The 24,234-nt window shown below is 46.6% G+C and overlaps 1 protein-coding gene across 1 annotated transcript; it reads left to right on the top strand.

Annotated features, from left to right (window-relative positions):
* The first annotated feature begins 585 nt into the window (after positions 1-585).
* BRI3BP (BRI3 binding protein) lies at positions 586-23,142 on the top strand. Its single transcript, XM_052654829.1, has 3 exons — positions 586-854; positions 12,175-12,277; positions 20,290-23,142. The coding sequence occupies exons 1-3, from the start codon at positions 651-653 to the stop codon at positions 20,709-20,711; spliced, it is 729 nt and encodes a 242-aa protein (XP_052510789.1). The 5' UTR covers positions 586-650; the 3' UTR covers positions 20,712-23,142.
* The last annotated feature ends 1,092 nt before the right edge of the window (positions 23,143-24,234 follow it).

Below are 24,234 nucleotides of genomic sequence, written 5' to 3'. Positions count from 1 at the left end.
TTTACTACCTGGATTTCCTAAAAAGAACTTCCCGTTCTCAACTATTTTCTGACTCTGAAATAGAGTTCGTTCAAGAAGGGCAGGAGGGAGTGCTTAATGCTTTTCTTTTAAACATTTCAGAATGAATGAGTAAGCTGGTGGCCCTGCCATCGGCAAAAGCGGCCAATTATTGGGTGTTATAAATTCAACGATATGCAAAATACATATAATTCATATTTCCCGATCAATGGTAGTCATCGTTCCTGTTGGGGCTATTTCACCTTTACAATCTTGGGTTGCTTTTTATAGAAAAGTTTAAGATAAAGTTTTGGTTTTTTTTTAAAGGAAAGATTTAAAGCCACCGAGGTCACAGAGGGCTCAAGGGGGAGGGTGGCGGAGAGATCGGTAACCTCCCAGCTGTCCGGCGCTCCCGCCAGGTCGTCGGCAGGTCCCGCGTCCGGGGGCGGGGCAAGGCGTGGGCAGGGCCGTCGCGCCTTTGCGCGAGGGGCGGGGCAGGTGGCGCGGCGGCGGCGGCGGAGGCGGCGGCGGCGCGCGGGCAGAGGTGCGGCGCGCGGCCCCCTAGCGCGCCAACGCGATCGCCGCCGGAGCCGCGGCGTCCCACCGTGCGGCCCTCGTCCTTCTTCCTGACCCGACATCCCGCCGGCTCCAGGATGAGTGCGCGCGCTTCGGGAGGACCCCGGGCCCGGACAGGGTTCCTGCTGCTGCTGCTGCTGCTCGGGCTGGTGGCCCCGGGCGCACAGGGGGCGCGGAGCCGCGGCGGCACCGAGAAGAACAGCTACCGCCGCACGGTCAACACCTTCTCGCAGAGCGTCAGCAGCCTGTTCGGCGAGGACAACGTGCGCGCAGCTCAGAAGGTGGGCGCTGGGCCCGCGCCCGCGGTCACCTTGCTTCGGCCGCCGCGCACCTGGCGCCCAGGGCCCTCCTGGGCCGTGCGCGGCCTCCGGGGCTGCAGGCCGGCCGGGCTCAGAAAAAGGGAGGCCCGGGTCTGGGGCGTGGGTCCGGGCTTGCCGCCTGTGGCCCGAGCCCGGGCTGGGCCAGCGTCGTGTCTGGGGGCGAGTTCCGGCGCAGGTCTAGTGCGCAGGGCCTCGGCGCGCCCTGTGTTCCATGCGGTACTTCTCCTTGAACCTTGCTCGCGGGGGCACTAGGTCCGGCCCTCCCGTCGGCAGCCCTGACGCCGCCGCGCCTCTCATTCATTCATTCAACACGTTTGAATGAGCGCCTACTGTGAGCCAGGCACCGTGGCGGCTGCCCACGGGGCGCCCTGCTCGCCGGCGCCCTCTCCCCACGCTGCTGCGCTCTCCCCAGCAACCCCGAATTTCCTGTAGCCTTAACGCAGACCCACTTCCCCTGAGCACCTTAGGCCCTCCTCCTTCTGCTTTGAAGATATTTAGGCTTTTTATTACTTTACTGTAATTTTTTTAAGAATGAGAGTAATGCAGTCTGCTCCGTTGCTTTGGCAACCTGGCACAGTGACCCGTTTAAGCACCTACTGTGTTCTGGGCCTCTCACTTGGAGCGTTTTATTTACTTTGGAGCTGTTGAGGAGCCCCTGGCCCCTGGGGATGGTGTTGAGCGCTTCGGAGCCCTTTCCCCGTTCTGCCCTAGGCAGCTGGGTGAGCCACTGGGGGTTAAACAGTCCACCGAGCAAGGGGAAGTGAATAAGGGGGACGGTTGTATGTGGTCAGGCGGTTCCTGAAGTACAGCCCATACTGTTCCTTCTCTTAAGCTCTTTGCTCTGCACCAGCCGTGGGCTTTTGGAGTGGAGAAAAGTTCCACCTCTGACTGGATGGCTTCAGGCAAGTGGCTTCACTTTTTTGAGGCTCAGTCTCTTTATTCCTTCAATGGGGATAATAATCATATCCTCTTGTAATTATGAATCGTTGGTCCCTTCTTGGCCCAGAGTCATGGCTGAATCAGTGTCAGATACTGTTAGTTATATCCTGGCCAATGCTCAAATCTCGGTTGCTTAGCCCTGCTGGCAGCGCTTTCAGGTTTTAAAAAAATGTTTTCTGCTGCTTGAGATGAAGGGGAAAGAAAACATTAAACCCCAAATCAGACTGGCTGAATATTCTATTTGGATGAAATGAAGTATAGGTTAATTTGTTAGGAAAGCTGTTAACTTCTGACTGTCCTCTCCTATGGGTGTTCTGAGAGGCTGTAAAGGTTATGGATAAATGGGGCGGGGGAATATCTCTTTGTAGCTGGCTTCAGAGGGAGAGCACAGAACACCTGAGTGCAGAGAAATGGCCATCCAGACTGCCTGAGTATGCAGGGTGAATCTGCACCTACCTCCTGCTGTGTGCCTTAGCCATTTGAAGGCAGAAATCATTTGTTTTACAGCAAAAAGACTTTCCCTTGTGGCTCAGCTGGTAAAGAATCCACCTGCAGTACGGGAGTCCTGGGTTCGATCCCTGGGTTTGGAAGATCCCCTGGAGAAGGGAAAGGCTACCTACTCCAGTATTCTGGCCTGGAGATCCCATGGACTTTTCAGTCCATGGGGTCGCAAAGAGTTGGACACGGCTGAGCTACCTTCACTCACTCACAGCAAAAAGAAGTCTGGCCTTTTTGGGGGAGGGTTAAGCACAAGCCACCATGTCAAGGCTGATTATTCTATCTGGGAATCTGAGATTCACAGACATGAAATACAAAGTAGATATTTAGGGGTTCAGATGTGGGTTCGTATCGATAAGGCATCTGTATTCTGGCAAAGTATCTGAGAATCTTGAAATCAGAATTCCTTTTGAGGTAAACTAAGGTTTATGCTTTCAATAGAGATGACCATAATACTAACTAATATTTGTTAATAATTGAAACATATTTGAAGGGCTCCCCAGATGGCACTAGTGGTAAAGAACCCATCTGCTAATGCAGGAGACATGAGCGATGTGGGTTTGATTCCTGGGTCAGGAAGATCTCCTGGGGAAGGGAATGGCAACCCACTCTAGTATTCTTGCCTGGAGAATTCCATGGACAGAGGAGTCTGGCGGGCTACAGTCCATGGGGTCACATAGCGTTGGAGACAACTGACGCAACTTAGCACGCACATTTGTTTAAAATGCACTTCCTTTTTTCTGGCCAAGCAGCATGAGGGATCTTAGTTCTCCAACCAGAGATCAAACCCATGCCCCCTGCAGTGGAAGTGCAGAGTTTGAACCCCTAGGGAAATCCATGCCTTTTTTTTTTTTTTTTAAGATCATAATTGGCTTTAATCAGCAATTTGTGAATCGGGCGACATCCCTTCTAGCATATAAGTGCTCCCTGTTCTAAGTTCTTTTATAAATAGAATAACTCACTTCATCCTTAGAACAGGCCTATAAGGTTGGTACTGTTAATATTTCCATTTTACAGATAGGGAAACTGAGGCACAGAGTGGTAAAGTGACTGGCTTCAAGTCAGCCTGGGTGGCAGAGCCAGGATTTGAACCCAGGCATAGTGGGGCTTCCCAGGTGGTGCAGTGGTAAACAATCCACCTGTCAATGGAGGAGATGCAGGTTCGATCCCTGGGTCAGGAAGATCCCCTGGAGTAGGAAATGGCAACCCACTCCAGTATTCTTGCCTGGAGAATCCCATGGAAAGAGGAACCTGGAGGGCTCCAAAGAGTCGGACACAACGGAGTATGCACACACACATGTACACAGTGGGTCTGGAGTCCACGCTGGTACCTTCACTGCTCTTTTGGTATCACAACTCTCCCTGAGCCCCTCAATCAGTGCAGCATCCAAAATGAAGCTCCCTGACATTTCCTGTGGAGTGTAGCCTAGACCAGCCAGGCTTGGGGAAATTGCTCTGCTAATTATAATTAAAGGAAAACTGAATCTACTAGCAACTATAGTTTTCAACAAGCCAGACCTTCTTAGTGGGTTGTCAAGTTTGAGGGTATTTAATGAGACACTCTATGCTCTATCTAGGAATTGTCTGAAATTAACCCCAGCCCTTCTGGTTCAGAGCCTAGGCCTTGCTCTCCCAGAGACTTGGGTTCGAATCCCAGCTCTGCTTCTTACTAGCTCTGTGACCTTGGGCTGGTTGCTTGACCTCTGTGTGTCTCCTTTGTGCAAAGGGGGTAAATTGGCAGGCTGAATGTGACTAGTCATGGTGTACAATACCAGGCACTGAATAAGTATTTAGTAAAATGGTAGAAGATATAAGGATTCATCTGGTGTGTTTAGTATAAAGATGTACCCTCATTTAACCAGCTCCTCCAGATGGTCCATGTTTTGTTAGTTTCCGATTGGATTGGATTGGCCACTCCAATGCTGGCTGCAGTAAAGGTTTTTCTATCTAGATTTTTTGGAGCGTGCATATACAAGTTCATCTGTAAATTGTTAGAAAGTCAATTGCTGAGCCAAAGGGTCTGTGCATTAAAAATTTTTTAATTGAAATATAAAAAGTGCACTTTTCTGTGTTAAGTATACAGTGAAATGAATTGTCATATAGCAAACATGCCCATGTGACCCACACATCGCACTGGAAATATAGGGGTCCAATCCCCTAGCCCCAAGATAACCTCTCTCCTAACTCTAGCTTTGTCTGCCGTGTCCTTTATAGACAGTTCCAGTTCATATATATTTTGAGTACTGAGAGACATTACTGAAATGTTCCCCAGTTACACCAGTTTCCATTCCTATCATACATGTGAGGGTTGCTTTCCAGTACCTCTCCAACGAGGTGTCAGTAAACTATTTGGTTTTATTATTTTATTGTGAGATAGACGACCTTTTCACTTTTTCGGAATCCAGTGGTATCTTTACTGGGAACTGATTTTTGTTTTCCTTTGCCATTACTGAAACTGTTAGTCTTTTTCTTTTTAAGAGGCTGGCATTTTTTTTGCTTTGTAAGAAAATATTTTGAGCAGAATAACTTTGACACATTCCAGTCTTTTTTTCCCCCACCAACATTTTAACAGCTTTATTGAGGTGTCATCGACATAGACTGCACACATTTAAAGTGGGACAAAAGTGTACGCGTTAGTAAATTTTGACATATGGGTATACCCCTGACATCATTACCATCATCAAAATAATGTCTGACTTTTTCTCTGAAAAGCTGGAAGAATTGAATAAGTTAACAGTGAGATACTCCACCTGGGATAACCATATTCTCCCCAAACTGTTTCTTTTTCTCTACAAACACACACACACAGTTGTTTTTTTTTTTTTTTTTTTTTAAGTAAATTGTGGACATGATGATATTTTCTCCTGCTGCTGCTGCTAAGTCGCTTGAGTCGTGTCTGACTCTGTGCGACCCCATAGACGGCAGCCCACCAGGCTCCTCCGTCCCTGGGATTCTCCAGGCAAGAACACTGGAGTGGGTTGCCATTTCCTTCTCCAATGCGTGAAAGTAAAAATTGAAAGTGAAGTTGCTCAGTCATGTCTGACTCTTCAAGACCCCATGGACTGTAGCCTACCAGGCTCTTCCGTCCATGGGATTTTCCAGGCAAGAGTATTTTCTCCTACAGAACCATAATACCATGGCCCCTTTGCCACCAAACTTAAATTTAGTTCAATAACATTTTGTAATATACAGCCCATATTCACATTTCCTTTATAGCTTAAAAAAAAAATACAGCACCCAATCAATAGCTCATTGCATTTCGTTTTAATGCCTCTTTAGTTTAGTTCCTTTTAATATATCACAGTCCCTCTACCCTTTTGGGAATGGGAGTCGGTGCTTTTATGACATTGATGTTTATGTCTTCTTTTTCTTAACAGCTTTATTGAGTTATAATTCAGATACTATACAATTCATTCACTGAAAGTTCAGTGGCTTTTATTATACTCAGCGGGGTTGTACATCACCACATTCTGTACATTTTACCACATTTCTGTACATCACCACAATCAGTTTTGAACATTCTCATCACTCCTCCCCGCCTGAAAGAAACCCTAAATTTCTTAGTGGTCACCCCATCTTCCCCAGCCCCTGGAAGCCCATAATCTTTGTTCTTATGGATTTGCGTATGCATTCTGGACATTTCCTGTGAGTGGAGTCGGACAGTAGGTGGTCTTTTGCATCTTGCTTCTTTCACACAGCATCATGTTTTCAAGGTTCATCCATTTTGAAGCTTTTGTCAGTATTTCCTTCCTTCTTAGGGTTTCACTTTGATCCGTTTATCAGTTAATGGGCATTTGGGTGGTTTGCACTTTTTGGCTACTATGAATGGTGCTGCTCCGAACATTCATGTGCAAGTTTTTCCATGAATATATGTTTACTTTGGAGTATGTACCTAGGCATGGAATTTCCGGGCTCCTCTGGTGGCTCAGATGGTAAAGAATCTGCCTGCAATGCGGGAGACCTGGGTTCCATCCCTGAGCTGGGAAGATCCCCTGGAGGAGGGCATGGCAACCCACTCCAGTATTCTTGCCTGGAGAATTCCATGGATAGTCCATGGGGTCGCAAAGAGTTGGACAACTGAGTGGCTAAGCACAGCAAAGCACATGGCAGCTTGGACATCTCAAGGAGTTTCTGTTCAGCTGGACCATTTGGCGTTCCCATCAGCAGTATGTAAGGATTCCAGTTTCTCCCCATCCTCACCAACATAAGTTCCTGTCTTCCCCACTACCCCTTGGATATATTTAATTCCGTTTATTTTTAGCTGAAATATAGTTGATTTACAATATTACACTAGATTCAGGTGTACAACCGGATGATTCAATATCTTTGGACTGTATACCATTTATAGCTATCATAATAGGATATCAGCTATATTCCCTGTGCTATGCAATATATCCTTGTGACTTACTTTATACATAGTAGTTGTGTCTTAGACCTCTACCCCTATCTTGTCCACCCCCCTTCTTCCCTTTCCCTGCTGGTAACTGCCAGTTTGTTCTCTCTATCTGTGAGTCTGCCTCTTTTTTGTTATATTCATTACTTTGTTATATTTTTTAAGATTCCCCCCAAAGTGTTATCATACAGTATTTGTCTTTCTTTTTGGCCTTGCCTCGCAGCATGTCAGATCCGAGTTCCCCAACCAGGACCTGCACCCCGTGCAGCGGAAGCACAGAGTTGTAACCACTGAACCACCGGGGACGTCTCATTATTTGTCTTTCTCTGTCTGACTTATTTCACTAAGCAGAGTACCCTCCAGGTCCATCCAAGTTGTTGCAAATGGCAAAATTTCATTCTTTTTTTAATGACTGATTAGTATTCCAGTTTGTGTGTGTGTGTTTGTATATATCACATCTTTCTCCATTCACCTGTTGATGGTTGTCTGTCTTTTTGAGTGTAACCATTCTAGTGGGACTGACATGGTTTCTCCCTGTGGTTTATCTTACTTTTTGGCCTCACCATATATCACATGGTACCTTAGTTACCCAGCCAGGGATCGAACCCCTGCCTCCTGCATTGGAAGCATGGAGTCTTAACCACTGGACCACCAGAAAAGTCCCTCTCCCTGTGGTTTTGACACCCAGTTAGTTTTTCAGTTGTCCTGTGATGCATCTAATCTGTTTCCTCTGGGTTAGATTGAGGACCTGCCATTCCAGTAAGAATTCTACCTGAGGGCCTTGTGTCTTTAAGAGGGCAGCATGTCAGGACATATGGTGTCATCTTGTCCCATTGCTTTGACCCACCCTCCCAGAGGTGCCTTTTCCCCTTTGTAATGAATTCCTGATCCTCCTGTGTGTTCCAGCACTTCAGTTCCCATTAACTTTGTCTTACTTCCTGTTCCTCAGATCCTTAGGCAACCTCTAAACTGCTCCTTTGCTGCTTTTCTTTTGAAAATGCTTGGGAGCCAGTTTAAATGTGTTTGGGGGTAATGGGGGTGAGGAGAGTTTAGGACGCCCTCCAGATTTAGGACGGGGCGATGAAATGCTGAGCTGGAGTAATTGTGTCTTCTCCCTTGGACTGGCTGTACCTGCGGGCCTCCTGAGTTGGCTCTTTGAATCTTTTTAATTTTAGCTTTTCATCCTGAATATTGCCCAGGAGACACAAAGGTAGAAAGAATCGTATGATGAACCTCTATACCCTTCACCCAGTTTTGACATTCTTGTTGTATCTCTTCCCCCATCAAAAAATGTTTGAAGCCTGGCATAGTGTTTTAAAACTAATCCAAGACATATTGGTTCACGTTTGAATATTTCAGTCTCTGTCTTTTAACAGATAAACGTTTTGCAAAAATGGTTTGCACAATACCATCATTACAGCTCCTGACAATTTTTTAATAACCCTCCCAAGTCCATTTTTCTATTTCCCTGACCAACTCAAAACATCTTTATGCAGAAGTGCTTCATTTGAATTGGGATCCAGTTTCCTGACCAGGGATTGAACCTGGGCCTCCATGGTGAAAGTCCAAATCCTAACCACTAGACCACCAGGGAATGCCCAAGTTTTGTTTGTTTTAATTCTATTATTAAATTTTTGGATTGAGGTATAGTTGATGTACAGTAGTATATGATTGTACAATGCTGTTGAGTCTTGAGTTCCCGGTGTACAACATTCACACTTTTTATAGGTTATGCTTCATTTATAGTTACTATAAAATATTGGCTATATTTTATAGGTTGTAGGAACAACATGCCGTGCTGTTGGTTTGGCTTTTCACCTATTTCTGTGAACTGCTTCAGGCTCTGGGCTTCGCTGAACCCCACCTTAGTCTGCAGGGCTGCCCTGAAGAAGGGCCACAGTCTGGCTGGCTCACCCAGAAATACCGTCTGGAAGCTGGAAACCTGAGATCAAGGTGTAAGCCAGGCTGCTGCTTTCTGAGGCCTCTCTCCCCATGGCTTACGGATGGCTGTCTTCTCCCTGTGTCCTCACGTGATCTTTTCTCTGTGCATGTCTGTGTCCCCATTTTCTTTTTCCTCTCAAAAATTTTTTGATTGGCGTATGGTTGATTTACAGTGTTGGTTTAGTTTCAGGTGTACAGCAGAGATTCAGTTAAACATGGGCATGGTGGTGCCTGACTCTTTGCAACCCCTTGGACTGTAGCTCACCAGGCTCCTTTGTCCATGGGATTTCCCGGGCAAGAATACTGGAGTGGGCTCATTTTCTTTCTTTTTTTTAAAATTAAAAATTTTTTTTTCCATCCAAAGCAGCGTTAACTTTTTTTTTTGCCACGCTGCACAGCATGTGGGATCTTAGTTCCCTGACCAGGGACTGAACCTGCACCTGTAGCATTGACCACACAGAGTTCTAACCACTGGAGGACCTGTGGGGAAGCCCCCCATCTCTTCTTGTAGGGACCCCAGTCCTGTTGGATCCAGGTCCTCCACATTGGCCTCATTTCATCTTCACTGAGATTTGGAGGAATACAGTGCTGCCCACAGCACCCCCTCAGGGCTCCTGTGTCTTCACACAGACCGAGAGCCAAGGACTAACTTGCTGGAGCAGAAACCACAGTGAGCGATGCCAGCCCCAGGGGGCAGAGTGTTCCCACCCCAGTCCAAAAGGCCCACGATGAGCCTTTCCATGTATCACCCTCTCCTGCCCCGGCTGGTCCCCAAGGTGTGCCTGACCTTTCCTCTAAGCACAGCCAGGTCCTGTCCGGGCCAGTGGGTTTCCCAGCACCTGCCCAAAGACAGTTGTTTGGTGGGAAGGAGAAAACTCCCTTTGGAGAGAGGACTAGACCTCCAACCTTGCTGGATGCACTGGGTTGCTGCCCAGCTGTCTTCAGATCTGACACAGGCAACCTAAGGGGTCCCCACGTCTTTTTTTTTTTTTTAATTTAATATTTATTTATTTGGCTGCACTGGGTCTTAGTTGCGGCACGTGGGATCTTCAGTTGCAGCATTCGAACTCTTAGTTATGGCATCTGTGATCTAGTTCCCTGACCAGGGAATGAACCTGAGCCCCCTTGCATTGGGAGCAGGGATTCTTACCCACTGGTGGACAGGGAAGTTCCCTAATGTCCATTCTTCCTTAGTCCCATTTTACAGCTGAGAAAACTGAGGCACGGAGAGGGTCAGTGGCAGCAGAAGCTGTAATGTCCCTTCCTCCCAAAATAGCTAGTTTCGTACACCCTTTCTAGGGGAGCTGGTGCCCTTGAATGGCCTGCTAATTTTTTTCCCAGGTGCCCCAGGGTGTCCTTTCCCTTTTCCTCCACTTGAACAAAATGTAGAAATTGCTACCTATGGACAAATGGGCACAAATTGTAATGCTTTTAAAGAATAACGAGAGGAGGAACAAAGTGTGGAGAACCCTGAAAGGGAATGTTATTTGGCAAGAAAGAGGAATTAAGTACTGATTCACGCTGCCACATGGGTGAAGCCTGACATTATTTTGAGTGCAAGAAGCCAGGCACAAAAGGTCACGGATTGCCTGATTTCATTTGTACAGAAAGTCCAGGAAAGGCAAAACCGTGGAGACGGGAAGATTAGTGGTTGCCTAGGCTGAGGGGAGGAGGGAATGAGAAGCGACTGCGGATGGGGACAAGACTCCTTTTGGGGTGATGAAGATGTTCTAAAATTCAATTATGGGGGATTTTTAAAAAAAACAGCATTGAATCGTGCATTTTAGAGACGAGAACTTTGTGGTATGTAAATAATACGTCAGTGAAACTCTCTTAACAAAAAAAAAGAATTGTAACTAAATGGACACCAGTGTGTCTTCTCTCCAGGGGTGGTACAGTCTCCAAAATGCCCCCACCCACCTACCCTTATCTAAGAGAGGTCCAGGGCCCCTTTCTTCTCCCTGACATAAATACTTCCTTCTGTCCTTCCCACATGATTTTTTTTTTTTAATGTTAACTGTTCCATTATTTTTAATTATTTCAGTTAAAAATTTTTTCTTTTAAAATACAAGTATAGTTGAGGACTTCCCTGGTGCTCCAGTGGTTAAGAATCCACCTGCCAGTGCAGAGGACATGGGTTCCACCCCTGGTCCAATAAGAGTCCACGTGCCACAGGGCAACTAAGCTTGAGTGCTACAACAAAGACGAAATGCAGCCGGTAAATAAGTAAAGGAATTATCGTTGATTTGCAGTGTTAGGCTAGTATCCTTCCGGTTTTTAAATAGCAACTTATTGAGGAATCAATCATATATTAATACTATACAGTCCTTCCATTTAAAGTGTATCATTTAGTAGGTGGGGGGGTGGGGTCATTTCCTTTTTATCTTTTGGTCACACTGCAGGGCATGCAGGATCTTAGTTCCCTGACCAGGAATCAAACCCTGGGCCCCCTGCATTGGCAGCTCAGAGTCGTCTTATCTGCTGGATCACCAGGGAAGTCCCTGTCTGTGCCATTCTTCACCTAGGCATATAAGGGAAGATCCAGAAGCGAGTGTTAACACTGCTGTCTCTGGAAGGGGTTTCAGGTTGTAGGAAGTGAGACTTTATACCATGTGTATAGCATATCGCTTAAAGTGAAATAAAACTGCATGTGTTCATACTGGGAGAGCTACTGCAGCCCTCCAAGGCCCCCGGGTCCTTAAAACTGGGATGGAGGTGCGTCTCTATTGTTTGCACGTGCCCGAGATGTGACAATGGGACTCAACTGTGAGAACTGCCGTTCTCGCCGTTTAGAGTTGCTCCCATGCAGCAGCACCCGGCCTCCAGGTGAAATAGGTTGGTTGCAACACCTTCCACCATTTAGAAATGAGAATTCAGGCAGGGACTTTGACAAGAGTCAGCAGAGGAAGAGTCTGAAAGTAATCAGGAGTGTAGTGAGCAGCTTTGCAGAGGGCTTCTGGCTTCTCTGATGAATCCCTCCACCTGTAGAAAGGAGACTCTTTTTTTAAAAAATATATTTTTCTTATTTATTTGTTATTTTTGGCTATGCTGGGTCTTATGCTGCAGGCAGCTCTTCTCTAGTTGCAGAGAGCTGGGGCTATTCTCTAGTTGCAGTGTGCAGGCTTCTCATTGCAGTGGCTTCTCTTTTTGCAGAGTACAGGCTCTAGGGCTCATGGGGTTCAGTAGTTGTGGCACACCAGCTTTGTTGCCCCACAGCAGGTGGGATCTTCCCAGACCAGGGATCGAACCCATGTCCCCTGCATTGGCAGGTGGGTTCTCAACCACTGGACCACCAGGGAAGTCCAGGAGGGAGATTTGACCATATTCACGTGGTTCTTGGCGCCCCGAGCTAGTCCCATGCTTCGTTAATCCGCAGGGCGATTTGGCCAAGCCCTGGGATGGCCTTTGTCATCAGCTGGCTGAGTTTTCTCATTCAACTGTAAATTTGGCCGGACTAGGGAGAAGGAAGCTGTGGCCGAGTCGATAATGACTTTTCTCTCATTTCTGCAGTTCCTGACAAGGCTGACCGAGAGGTTCGTGCTGGGAGTGGACATGTTTGTGGAAACCGTGTGGAAAGTTTGGGCAGAGCTCTTGGAAGTTCTTGGACTCGACGGTATGTGTTGGGGGGCATTCATTTGAAGGCCGTGTTTCATTCTGGTGCTTCTCAAATTATGGGAGTGGTATCTAGGGCGGGTGGTGCAGGAGAAGACTGGTGGAGGGGATACAAGAGAACCTATTTTATTATTGTAGTTGTGTTTGTAAGTAGCTGGGATTCCCAGATGCTACTTAGAAGGTGTAGGTGGATAGTGCCAACTTGTCTGTCCCTAGGCTTCCTTGTTGGTTCAGATGGTAAAGAATCAGCCTGCAATGCAGGAGACCTGGCTTCAGTCCCTGGGTCAGGAAGATCCCCTGGAGAAGGGGATGACAACCCACTCCAGTAATCTTGCCTGGAGAATCCCATGGACAGAGGAACCTGGTGGGCTACAGTCCATGGGATTGCCAAGAGTCGGACACGACTGTCACTCAGGCAAACCTTGGGAACTGGAGGTGGAGTCTTTGGGTGGTTGGGGTCCGTAACAAACTACTCCAGTTACTCAGACAGGAAGCGATTTAATACAGAGAATGAGGTGCTCACAGAATCATCGGAAGGAGCAATGTGTGATCGCTAGGAAGTCAATGTGCTGGTCCAGGAATCAGGAGGCAGCTGCTGGAACCCTTTGCGTTCCAGCTCATGGCCCTGGTCCAGGCTGCTGCCTCTCTCCAGGAAGCCTGCAGCAGTCTGTCAGGGTCGCCAAGACCACCCCCCGCCCCCAGGTCCCATGAGTCTCTAGAAGGAGTCCCAGGAGCCAGCATTTGGTGGTACCCTCAGCTGTGATGGTTACAGGGAAGGACACACAGCAGTCAGCAAAGGGGTGAAATCTGGGGAAATGGGCACAGGCTCCTAGAGCCCTCTCCAGGACGGGGGTGGGCGTGTCACACAGGACACGCTTTGATCCCCATGTGAGGTGTCCTCAACCAGGGACATCCAGTCGAGGCTCAGCACCCAGGGTGTTTATTGAGGGGCTGGTCACGTAGGTACCCTCTGCCTCACACCTTCTAAATTCCAGGCTCCTGGAAGGAAAGCAGATATCAGCGTGAACCACATTGTTTGTGCAAAACCTCCAGGCCCAGATTGAACTCAGTTCTGACCCTGCCTCCCTGGAGGTAGCATCTGATCCTACAGGTCAAAGGCTTAGTCCCACAGTTGCCCCCACTTCAGACACTCGTTCAGGTTGTCACCAGTGCTTCCGACTGGCTGGTATAGATCAAGAGTACCAATGACCCGTCCCCGCCTTGGGTTCAAGTAACTTGCTCGAGCTGCTTGTGGAACCCAGGAAACCTGTTTACTCATTAGATAACTTTTTTTATGAAAGGATGTAATCCAGGAATAGCCAGGTGAAGGAGATGCATGGGGCAGGGTTTCTGGGCAGGACTCGGAGCTTCCACGTTCCGAGTTCTACTGACTCACTGGGCACTGGAGATCGATTCAGCCTTCACCTCCTCCCAAGAGGTCAGGAGGGTCAATCGAGAGGCTCAACCCGCTAATAACCAAGTTGGTTCCCTTGGCAACCAACCTACATTTTTAGAGGCTTTTCAGAATCACCTGATTAACAAACACAGGTGTGTGTGAAAGGGGCTGTGAATTATCAAGACACCTTTATTGCTCTTATCACTTAGGAAATTGCAAGGGTTTTAGGAGCCTGTGCCAGAAATGGGGATGGAGGCCACTAATTTCTTATGCATTCCAATCTCACACTCCAGAAATCCAAGTTCCCAGATGCTGGCCAAGGGCCCAACTTGCAAACCTTTCTGGAAAGTGGCCTTAGGCCTGCTGGGTGAGCGCTTTCCTGCTTATCTCCTAACCAGGGTCCCTTCTCAACAAATCAGCTGGAGTGATTTTTTTTTATTACTATTCTTTTTGTTACTGATTTTAAAAAAACAAAATATAAAAGTCAGATTAAGTCCCCCTTGTTAAAACTGCCCAGTGATTTCCTGATGCACTTACAGTTGACACAGTTCACACCAAGGACACTGCCTAGCCCCTGGACATAACCGGCTTGACGCCTTCCAGTCTCTGTGCGTTCCCTGCTGGGGACGGTCTTCCCAGCCCTTTGCCTGCTCCCATCTTTCCCATGCTTGGTTCTCTGGTAAATGGCACCTCCTCCAAGAAGCCCCTCCTAACCATCTTGTGTGAGGAACCTCATGCTCAGTTCTCACACTCGCGCTCTTCCACCTCCTGTCCTCCTTCCATGTGTGTGTGTGTGTGTTACTCATCTCCCCTCTGCGATCCGTGAGCAAGGTCTTTCATGCCTTCTCCAAGCTGCAACCTTGGCCCTGGCTCTGCCCCTGGTACAAAAAGGCCCATTGTCAGTAAGAGTTGGAGGCCTGTCGGCCCCACTGCTTCACTGCTTTGGTGAGTTGAGTTGTGTCCCTCTCCAAAAGTGCCCCCCAAGACCCCCACACCTGTGAATGTGACCTTATTGGAGAATGAAGTCTCTGCAGATGTAATCAAGCTGAGATGAGGTCATCCTAGGTTAGTGTGGGCCTTCAATCCAATGTCTGGTGTCCTTATAAGAAGACGAACGGACTTCCTTGGTAGTCCAGTGGATGAGACTCCGAGCTCCCAATGCAGGGGTCCCCGGTTTGATCCCTGGTCAGGGAACTGGATCCCACATGCCAAATCTAAAGATCACGAACTGGATCCCACATGCTGAATCTAAAGATCACGCATGTCCCAATGAAGATCGAAGATCCCGTATGCTGCAACTGAGACCCAACACAGCCAAATAAATATTTTTTAAAAAGAGGGAAATTTGGACAGAGACACAGACACACGGAGATGATGGCCATGTGAATGTGAAAACGGAGATGGAGAAGGAGGGGTGCAGTCGACGAGCCAGAAGGGGCAGGGAGAGAGCCTCCCTTGGAGCTTTAGCTAGAGTGCAGCCCCGCCCACACCTTGACTTCAGAATTCTGGCCCCCAGAACAGTGAGGGTCCATTCCTATTGCTTGAAGCCACCACGTCTGGTCATTTGTTACAGAAGCCCGAGGAGACCAATACACTCTCTGAGTTCCACGCACCATCTCTTTGAATCCATCCACCACCCCCAACCCTCTCCATCAGCCCTGACATTCCCACCTTACAGATCAGAGACAGGCCTTGGAGTTGAGCTGGCAGCTGGCCCAAACCCATACCCTGGTTCGTACCCACTGTCATCCCCTACATCCCTGGGAACCCACCCTCTGGCTTTGAACCACCGAATTCAGTCTCTGAAAGGCCTTAGGCAGAGAATCGGAGGCAGCAGCATCGCCATTTGAGAGGCTGCTGTGCAGCTCCAAGCCCCCTGGGGCTACAGAGGGCCCCTCCTGGGACTCCGGCTGAGTCAACACGGAACCTGGCTCCTGCAATTGCGTGCAATCCTGCTTGGAATCCATTTTCACCACCTGCCCAGATCATTAAAACGCTCGGTATTTCCATCCCTGACCAATGAGCCCTGGAGAAACAAACCTGACTGCAAGAAATTGCACTCGGCTTGAAATGAAAGACTGGAGTCAAGTCAGCCTCCTGGTTGGGGAACTAGATCCTATGTGCTGAAACTAAAGATCCCACATGCCACAGTGAAGATCAAAGATCAAAGAGTTCTTCCACAGCCAAGAGGCCCTGAATACTCACGTTCATGAGAAGGGTGGCTGGGACATTCGGAGGTGAAAGAACTCACTTCTGTGTTGTGGTTTTTTCCCCCTTGATGCATGAAGTTTCAAAGCATCTGAAGACCTCTGGAGTCTGTGTCTTACCCTGAGATGTTTGAAGGTGCAAAAGGTTTTGCAGGAAACTGGACTCCAGAGTTGGATTTTCTGGTACAGAATGCATCCGTGAGCACAATCCTTTAATTGCCTGCTTCAGAATGTTTCAAGGTGCTGGTTAAAATGGAGAGTCCTTAGCCTGGAGTGGTTCCGTAGAAATAGAATGGCGGCCACGTATGTGACGTTAAATGTTCTAATTGCCATGTTAGAAAGGTAAAAAGAAACCAGTGAAATGAATAAGGTGTTTTAGTTAACCCAATAGATTAAAAATATTGCCATCTTGGTACTTCTCTTGAACCTCCACGCTTCCACTGGAGGGAGTGTGGATTTGATATAAACCACCAGCACAGCCACAAGAAAAAAAAAATTGTCATCTCATCTTGAAATCAATAGGAAATTATTAATGAGGTGTCTTAGATTTGGGGGCATACTAGTGTCTTGGAAATCTAGTCTGTATTTGGCCCAGCACATCTCGATTCGCACTTGCCATGTTTCCCAGGCTCGATGTCCACCGTAATGACAGCATAGTTAGCTCCACCCTTGATCTCCTGGCTGAGGACACTTTTCTGGGAAATAGCATCCAGAGTCAGAAGGAAGGATTTCAGTCTCCCATCTTCAAGTTGTTGACTTTCTCTGAAGCCTTGGAGCCCTTGTGACACTTGTGACAATACGGGGGAAGTAGGGATTCCTCTTGGAGGCTGCCTCAGGACAGGGCGGGGACTGGGGGGCTCTGTCAACCTTGAAATACCAGCTCCACTCTGCTCTAGGTGTGCGACTGAAAAAGGTTCCTGGACCAACTTCCGAAGTGTGTGTGTGTGCGGGTAGACTTCCCCCCACCAGCTGGCAAGGTGCCGATGCCATGGGGTGACAGAGAATTCAACTCAGTTCTGACACTGTCTACCTAGAGGCAGAATCAGACCCCACAGGCAAAAGGCTCAGTCCCACAAGACCACCCTCCGCTTTGGATGCCCATCATGAGTCCAGGACATCACCCGTGCTTCTGAGCAACTGGCTGCAAACCAGAAGTTCCCATGACCTCCTTCTCCTGCTCAGTTAATTTGCTAGAGCAGGGACTTCCTTGGTGGTCCAGTGGCTAAGAGTCTGCACTTTCTCTGTAGGGGGCAAGGGTTCAATCCCTGGTCAGGGAACTAGATCCCACATGCTGCAGCTAAGAGTTTGCCTGCCACAACTAAAGATCTTGCATGCCTCAGTGAAAATCAGAGATTCCCTGTGCCACAGCTAAGACCCGGTGCAGCCAGATAAGTAAATAAAAATATTTTTTAAAAGAACATGGAGCTTGAAACAGTATAGTATTGACATAACAACAGACACATAGACCAATAGAGCTGAGAAATAAAGTCATACACATACGGTTAGCTAGTATTTGACAAAGCCAAGCATGCTTAACGGAGGAAAGACAATCTCTTCAATAAGTGGTGCTGGGAAAACATCCACATGTAAGAGAATGGAATTAGATCTCTATTTCACACCACTCACAAAAATTAACTCGAAACGGATTAAAGACTTAAATGTGAGACCAGAAACCATAAAACTCCTGGAAGAAAACAAGCAGTCAGCTCTTTGACCTTGTCCTTGGCAGTGATTTTCTGGATTTGACACCAAAAGCGAAAATAAACAAGCGGGACTACATCAAGTAGTTCCTGCACATCCAAGAAACGATCAACAAAATGAACTTATAGAATGGAAAAATATTTGCAAACATATCTGTTAAGGAGTTTATATCCAAAACAGATAAAGAACTCACACAACTCAATAGCAAAAAAAGAAGAAAAAAAGTGGACAAAAGGGAATTCCTGGATGGTCTAGCGGATAGGACTCTGAGCTTTCACTGCTGAGGGTGCGGGTTCAATCCTTGATCAGGGAACTGAGATCTCACGTACTTCATGGTACAGCCAGGAAAAAAAAGGGTGAGGGGATGACAAGGGACCTGGATAAACATTGTTTCCAAAAAAAGGAAACATATGAATATGAATGTTTTCATATTTATGAAAAAAAGGACACATTCCTTCTATATGAATGGTCAACAGGTACATGAAAAGGTACTGTATTACCAGTAATTCAGCATTGCTAGTCATTAGGGAAATGCAAATCAAAACCACAATGAAATGTTAATTTGGTTATTGGAATGACTGTTACCAAAAGAGAGAACAAATGTTGCTGAAGATGTGGAGAAGTTGGAACCCTTGGGCGCTGTTGGTGGGAATGTAAATTAGTCCACCACTATGGAAAACAGTATGGAGGTTCCTCTTAAAAGCAGAGAACTTCCCTGGTGGTGCAGTGGTTAAGAACCTGCCTGCCAGTGCAGGGGACACAGGTTCCATCCCTGGTCCGCAAAGATTCCACATGCCTTGGAGCAGCTAAGCCTATGGGCCATAGCTGCTAAAGCCCGCATGCCCTGTAGCCTGTGCTCTGCAGCAAAAGAAGGCACCACAGTGAAAAGCCCACACACTGCGACCCAAGAGTAGTCCCCGCTCGCCACAACTAAGGAAAGCCTTCATGCAGCATCCAAGGTCCAGCGCAGCCAAAAATAAATCAATAAAATTTAAAAAAAAATTAAAAGTAGAACTACCATACGATCCAGCAGTTCTACTTCTGGGAATATATGTGAAGGAAACAAAAACTGCATCAAAGAAATAACTACACCATCACTGCCAACCCCCACCCCCGCCCTGTCCCCGGTCATGTACATTGCAGCATTACTTAGAATAGCTGAGACATGGAAGCAACCTAACTGTTGACTGACAGGTAAATGGATAAAGAAATTTTGGCGTGTCTATATACGTTGGAGTATTCTTCAGCCATAAAACGGGAAATCCTACCATTTGTAACCACATGGGTGGACCTTGAGGGCATTAAGCTGAGTGAAATAAGTCAGAGAAAAGCAGATACTGTATAATCTCACTTATATATAGAATCTTAAAAAAAAAACAAAACCAACTCATAAATTGAGAGATCAGATTTGTGGTTGCCAGAGACAGTGAATGGAAAATAGGGGAATTGGAGGAAGACGGTTAAGAGGTACAAACTGCAGTTACAGGATAAATGAATCCTGGGGGTGTAATGTGCAATGTGATGACTGTATTTAACCCTGCTGTGCAGTATAGTTGGAAGTTATTAGAGTTAGGAGATCCTCAAAAGTTCTCGGGAAAAGGAAAACTTTTTTTTTTTCCTATCTATGAGATGATGGACATTTTTTTGTTTTGCTTATGTATTTTTAATTGCAACACATTTGCTTTACACTATTGTGGAGATGATGGATATTAACAAAGCTTATTTTGATCATTTCACAATATAAGTCAAGTCATTCTGTATACCGTGAACTTAAATAGTGCTGTATGTCAGTTATGTCTCAATAAACGTGGGAGAGAAAGTTGCATGCTGAAGTATGATGTGTGCCTCTTTCGAATGGTTTGGTTAAAAAAAGGGGGGGATATGTGACTAGAGATGGAGCAAAATGTTAACATTGTTCAACCTAGATAATTTTGATTAGGAGTATTTATATTACCATCCTTTTAACTTTTCTGTTTGAAAATTTTCTTAAGTCGGGCACACAGAAGATGCACGTCCTCCATTTCACTCCATTCTTAAGATGGAACTTCATGTGTGGGTACCAGTTACAATTAGGTTTGGCTGTGAGTAACAGAGACCCCCAAATTACAGCAGCTTATACAAGATGGAAGCTTATATTTCTCTTATGTGAAAAGTTCACAGGTAGGTGGCTTTGCAGCACATTCTCCTCAGGTCCGAGGCCCCTTCCATCTTATTACTCCCCAATAGGTGACTTCCTTTCCCTCATGACCCAAGACAGCTGCTCCTCTACCAGCCATCGCATCCACATTCCAGCAGGCAGAAGAAGAAGAGGTAAAGGGCCTATTACCACTACTTTTAGGAAGCCATCCCAAAACATTTCTGCCCACCTCTCCTTGACCAAAACTTAGTTACGTAGCTAGCTTCAAGGGAGGCTGTGAAATACCCTTCTCCTAGGCAGCTGTGCACCCAGCCTAATGCTGGGTATGGAAAACAGGAAGGAAGGCAGCTGAAGGCCAGTGTACAGGCTCTGCCCTACCTGAAAGGTGTTTTAAACCCATGATAGAACAGTGTTGCCCTGTCTTCTCCCAGGGTTCTATACCCAGGCAGCCAGGTTTAGTTTCTCAGAGTGTGGAAGAGGCCCAGCCAGTGAGCTGAGCCACCCAGCCCAACTCGCACAGAAGCCCTGTGACTCCCTGTAACTGGCCGCTGTCCCTCTGTTCTGTCCTGCAGTCTCAAACCTGTCCCAGTACTTCAACCCCAGCTCGGTGGCCAACAGCCCCGCCCGGGCCCTCCTGCTGGTGGGCGTCGTTCTCCTGGCCTACTGGTTCCTGTCCCTGGCCCTGGGCTTCACCTTCAGCGCCCTGCACGTGGTGTTCGGCCGCTTCTTCTGGGTGGTGCGGGTCGTTCTGTTTTCCATGTCCTGCGTGTACATCCTGCACAAGTATGAGGGCGAGCCTGAGAATGCCGTGCTGCCCTTGTGTTTCGTGGTGGCCATCTACTTCATGACCGGGCCCATGGGCTTCTACTGGCGAGGCAGCCCCAGTGGCCCCAGCGTGGAGGAGAAGCTGGAACAACTGGAGAACCAGGTCAGACTGCTCAACATCCGCCTCACCCGTGTGCTGGAGAGTCTTGACCGCCCCAACAGCAAGTGACAACCAGCCAGCCGGCCGGCTCCCCCCGCACCAGCGCCCTCTCTCCGGAGACAAAAAAGAAGAAGAAAAAAAAGAACGCCAAACCCCAAACAACCTTAATAAACATGCCTGAGCAAGAGAGGGGCGCTTTGTGAGGGTGTTTCCGGCCACGTGTCAACTCTTAGGACATCTTCCAGGAGGAACTGACAAGATCGTTGATGTAGGACTACCCACCAAGTGTCATTAGTGGAAAAAAATATTTTTTAAACAAAGGATATAACCATATTAGCTGTACAGTAAGAGAAGTTTATCTGTGCATAGAGCATAAAGTTAATTTTTTCAAGCATTTAAATACATCTTTTGTAAGGTTTTTTAATAAAGGCAGATCGAGTTGAGTTTATTAAAACTTTACACAGAGGGGAAGAAATTGCTAATTCGATCTTTTGTGAAAGTTTCAAGGCAAGTGTTTGCTTTTGCAGCACAGGGATTGGTGGGTGAGGTCTGAGTGTGTCCTTTTCATGTTCCAAAACTGTGACCTTCATTTCATGTTGTTTTTGGTTGATGTTGATTTGATGAATTGTGTCGCTTCTGAATGTGGACTGTTGGGTTTCAAGGTTGAAACTCAATGTCTTTGAGATCCTAGATGATTCAACCAAGCCCCCATCAATCAGATTTCTGACTGAAGAAGTCATTATTTGTAGAAAACCTAAGATTCCCTCTCCTTTCTGTACTTTGATGTATTTTAACCTCCACCATTTTCTAAAGGAAAATTCAAGAACCAGACAAAGAAATATCATTGGAGTTTGAGACCAAGAACTGCCTGAGGGAGCATCAAAGCTCATTCAGGTATCTAATTTGAGTCCTAATTTTACCATTGGCCAGCTAGGGGGATATAGGAAAGCTACACTCTCCAGGGTTTTTTGTATACTTATTTCATTTTGGTTTTTGGTTGACTCAGGACCTTAGAAGGAAAACCAAGCATAGCAGCTAATAACCTTTCAAGTCTGTTGCTGCTTACAAAGCATTCTCAGGAACAATAAGCAGAAACCCACCAGAGTTGAAGATTTGTTTTATCTGAAATTTTTACAATATATATGTTAGGTGCTTTTGGTTTGGAATATGTGCTGGCTTCATTTTAGGTGGTCTCTAGTGGTGAAGAGAAGTACATGGGGGGCAGACAGCTGTGGGGGTCCTGAACAAAGGGGGCTTTGTAAGGCTTGGATCAGGGGCTAGTGGAGATGGACCTTTCTGGGTACCAAACAAGCACAGGAAATCAAGGAAAGGGTCACCCAGGTTTTGCTACTAGGCTTCATGGCCGTCTCCATCAGCGTTCCTTGGTCACCTGTGTGTCCTGGCAGCCCTCTCAGAGCCCCTGTACACAGGTTTGCAGAGACCCCTGGCAGATAGGGTAGAACCAAGACTTTCCGGGCCAGGTATCCTTTCAGAGAAAACTCGGCTGCCTGCCAGCTCTTCCTGTGCTGTGTTTCTGTGCTGCTTTATTTGAAGTTGCAAGTACCGGGAAAAGAGAAGCAGGTGTTTTTCAAGAATGTTTATGAAACTTCTGTTTTTAAGGTGCACATTAACGGGATCCAAACTCTCTTGCATTTGCAGCTCAGTTCTTGAAATTATGTACGTGTCCTCTAGAATTTGCCTGGGCAGATCTTTATCCTTGGTTTCTGTGTTGAAGCTGTTCCAGTTTTGTCCATGGCACCCCACTCCAGTCCTCTTGCCTGGAAAATCTCATGGATGGAGGAGCCTGGTGGGCTGCAGTCCATGGGGTCGCCAAGAGTCGGACACGACTGAGCGACTTCACTTTCACTTTTCACTTTCATGCATTAGAGAAGGAAATGGCAGCCCACTCCAGTGTTCTTGCGTGGAGAATCCCAGGGATGGGGGAGCCTGGTGGGCTGCCATCTACGGGGTCGCACAGAGTCGGAGACGACTGAAGCGACTTAGCAGCAGCAGCAGCAGCAGATACTTAGAGACAGATCTTTTCACACAGATTATAGAGAACTCCACAGAGGTCGTGTTTGCCTTCTTTGCTTTTGGCATGTCTGGGTGTTTGCTTTGCTCATGTTAGGCAGTGGGATAATTGACATTCTCTGCACAAAGATTTTAAGTTTTAATTACTGTGTGGGTACAACATCTACCCTTCTCTTGCCCACCCTCACACCTGGAAACCTGATGGAACTGTGCTGTCTTGAGACCCTGGCAGAAAAATCATTTTAACTTCTAGTAAATTGAGGAAGGCTCATATATCTGGGTACTGGTAGACTGAGGCCTCATCATCAACTGGAAATTATTGTTAAGAATATATACACCTTGGGATTTCCCTGTGGCCCAGGGGTTAAGAATCTGCCTGGCAGTGCAAGGACATGGGTTCAATCACTGGTCCAGGAAGATTCCACTTGCTGTGAGGCGACTAAGCCCATGTGTCGCAACTAAGACCCAATGCAACCAAATATGTGAATAAATAAATACTTAAAATAATATGCACCTTGTTTTCTGGATTGGCTAAGTATAGGCTATGAAGCCAGTTGAACAATCTGATACACCCAAATGAAAGATGTCTTTATTTTTAACAAAAGTTAGTTCCTTAAGAGTATCACTTCAGGGTAGAATAGTCCTTGAAATTCTGATGGAAGTCACGGAGCTTCAATATGCATAACTCCTGTCTTTTAATGTGTAAATTTGACTTTTGCTTGGGCGTCCTCTTATCCTCAGATAGTTTGGATTTTTTTTCTTCTTTCCTTGGAAGCTTGTAGGATAATTGACCTCCCCCAGTACCCCTCATCTCCTTTTTTCTCTCTTTTTATACATGAGAAATGTATTTTTGTATCATATCTCATACCTTGAAGAGAAATTTTTATATATCTTCAGGGCTGTAGAATACACTAGTGTAACATATCATTCAGTGTGATATGAAAACATCCTGACGAAAACTACTGTGAATCCCTCTTATAGTTAAAACTCAGTTTTTTAGGTATCTTCAAGTTCATCAGTGTTAATTTCCCAATGCTTCAGTATCACAGTAAATACCAAGAGCAGAAAAGAGCCCAGCAAAGAAAAAGGATTTGTTAACTCCAGCTTGCTGGATTTCCGTGGATATTTGGGGATCAATGTTTGGAGCAATCTCTTCCTTGACATCCTGGCAAAGATGCTTTTGTGGCACTTCAGCCTTTCATATTTTCCATTTTTGTATTTTCCAATACCAATCAGCATTACTTGCCTTCTGGGTTTTTTTTTTTTTTTTTGGTTTGCTTGCCTTTTTTTTTTTTTTTTACCCCCCTATCATTTCTTGTAGCAAAATGCAACAACAGAATTTCCTGAAAGCTGGCCTTGTGAATTGTGCTAGGGTCTTTAATTTATGAAGGGGACCGAGTGACATCATGGAGAGAGGTTAGTGCCTTTGAAAGAGATTTTAAATACCCATAGTTGCCTGCAGACGATAGGCATACCATGCCTCTCAAGACCACAGGAAGCCTGTCACACATGGGCTCAAGAAGCAGGAGAGCAGGATCTATGCCTGCTGACTGGCAGGGAA

The sequence above is a fragment of the Budorcas taxicolor genome, chromosome 17 (assembly GCF_023091745.1).
Source record: "Budorcas taxicolor isolate Tak-1 chromosome 17, Takin1.1, whole genome shotgun sequence".
NCBI classification, from domain to species: Eukaryota; Metazoa; Chordata; class Mammalia; order Artiodactyla; family Bovidae; genus Budorcas; species Budorcas taxicolor.
Note: the sequence above shows the minus strand (reverse complement) of the source record. Positions and strands in the feature narration are given on the sequence as shown.

Coding starts and splice junctions, on each gene's coding strand:
- BRI3BP (XM_052654829.1), top strand. CDS start 651: ATGAGTGCGCGCGCTTCGGGAGGACCCCGGGCCCGGACAGGGTTCCTG. Junction 855..12,174: donor ACGTGCGCGCAGCTCAGAAG/GTGGGCGCTGGG, acceptor TCATTTCTGCAG/TTCCTGACAAGGCTGACCGA. Junction 12,278..20,289: donor GGAAGTTCTTGGACTCGACG/GTATGTGTTGGG, acceptor TCTGTCCTGCAG/TCTCAAACCTGTCCCAGTAC.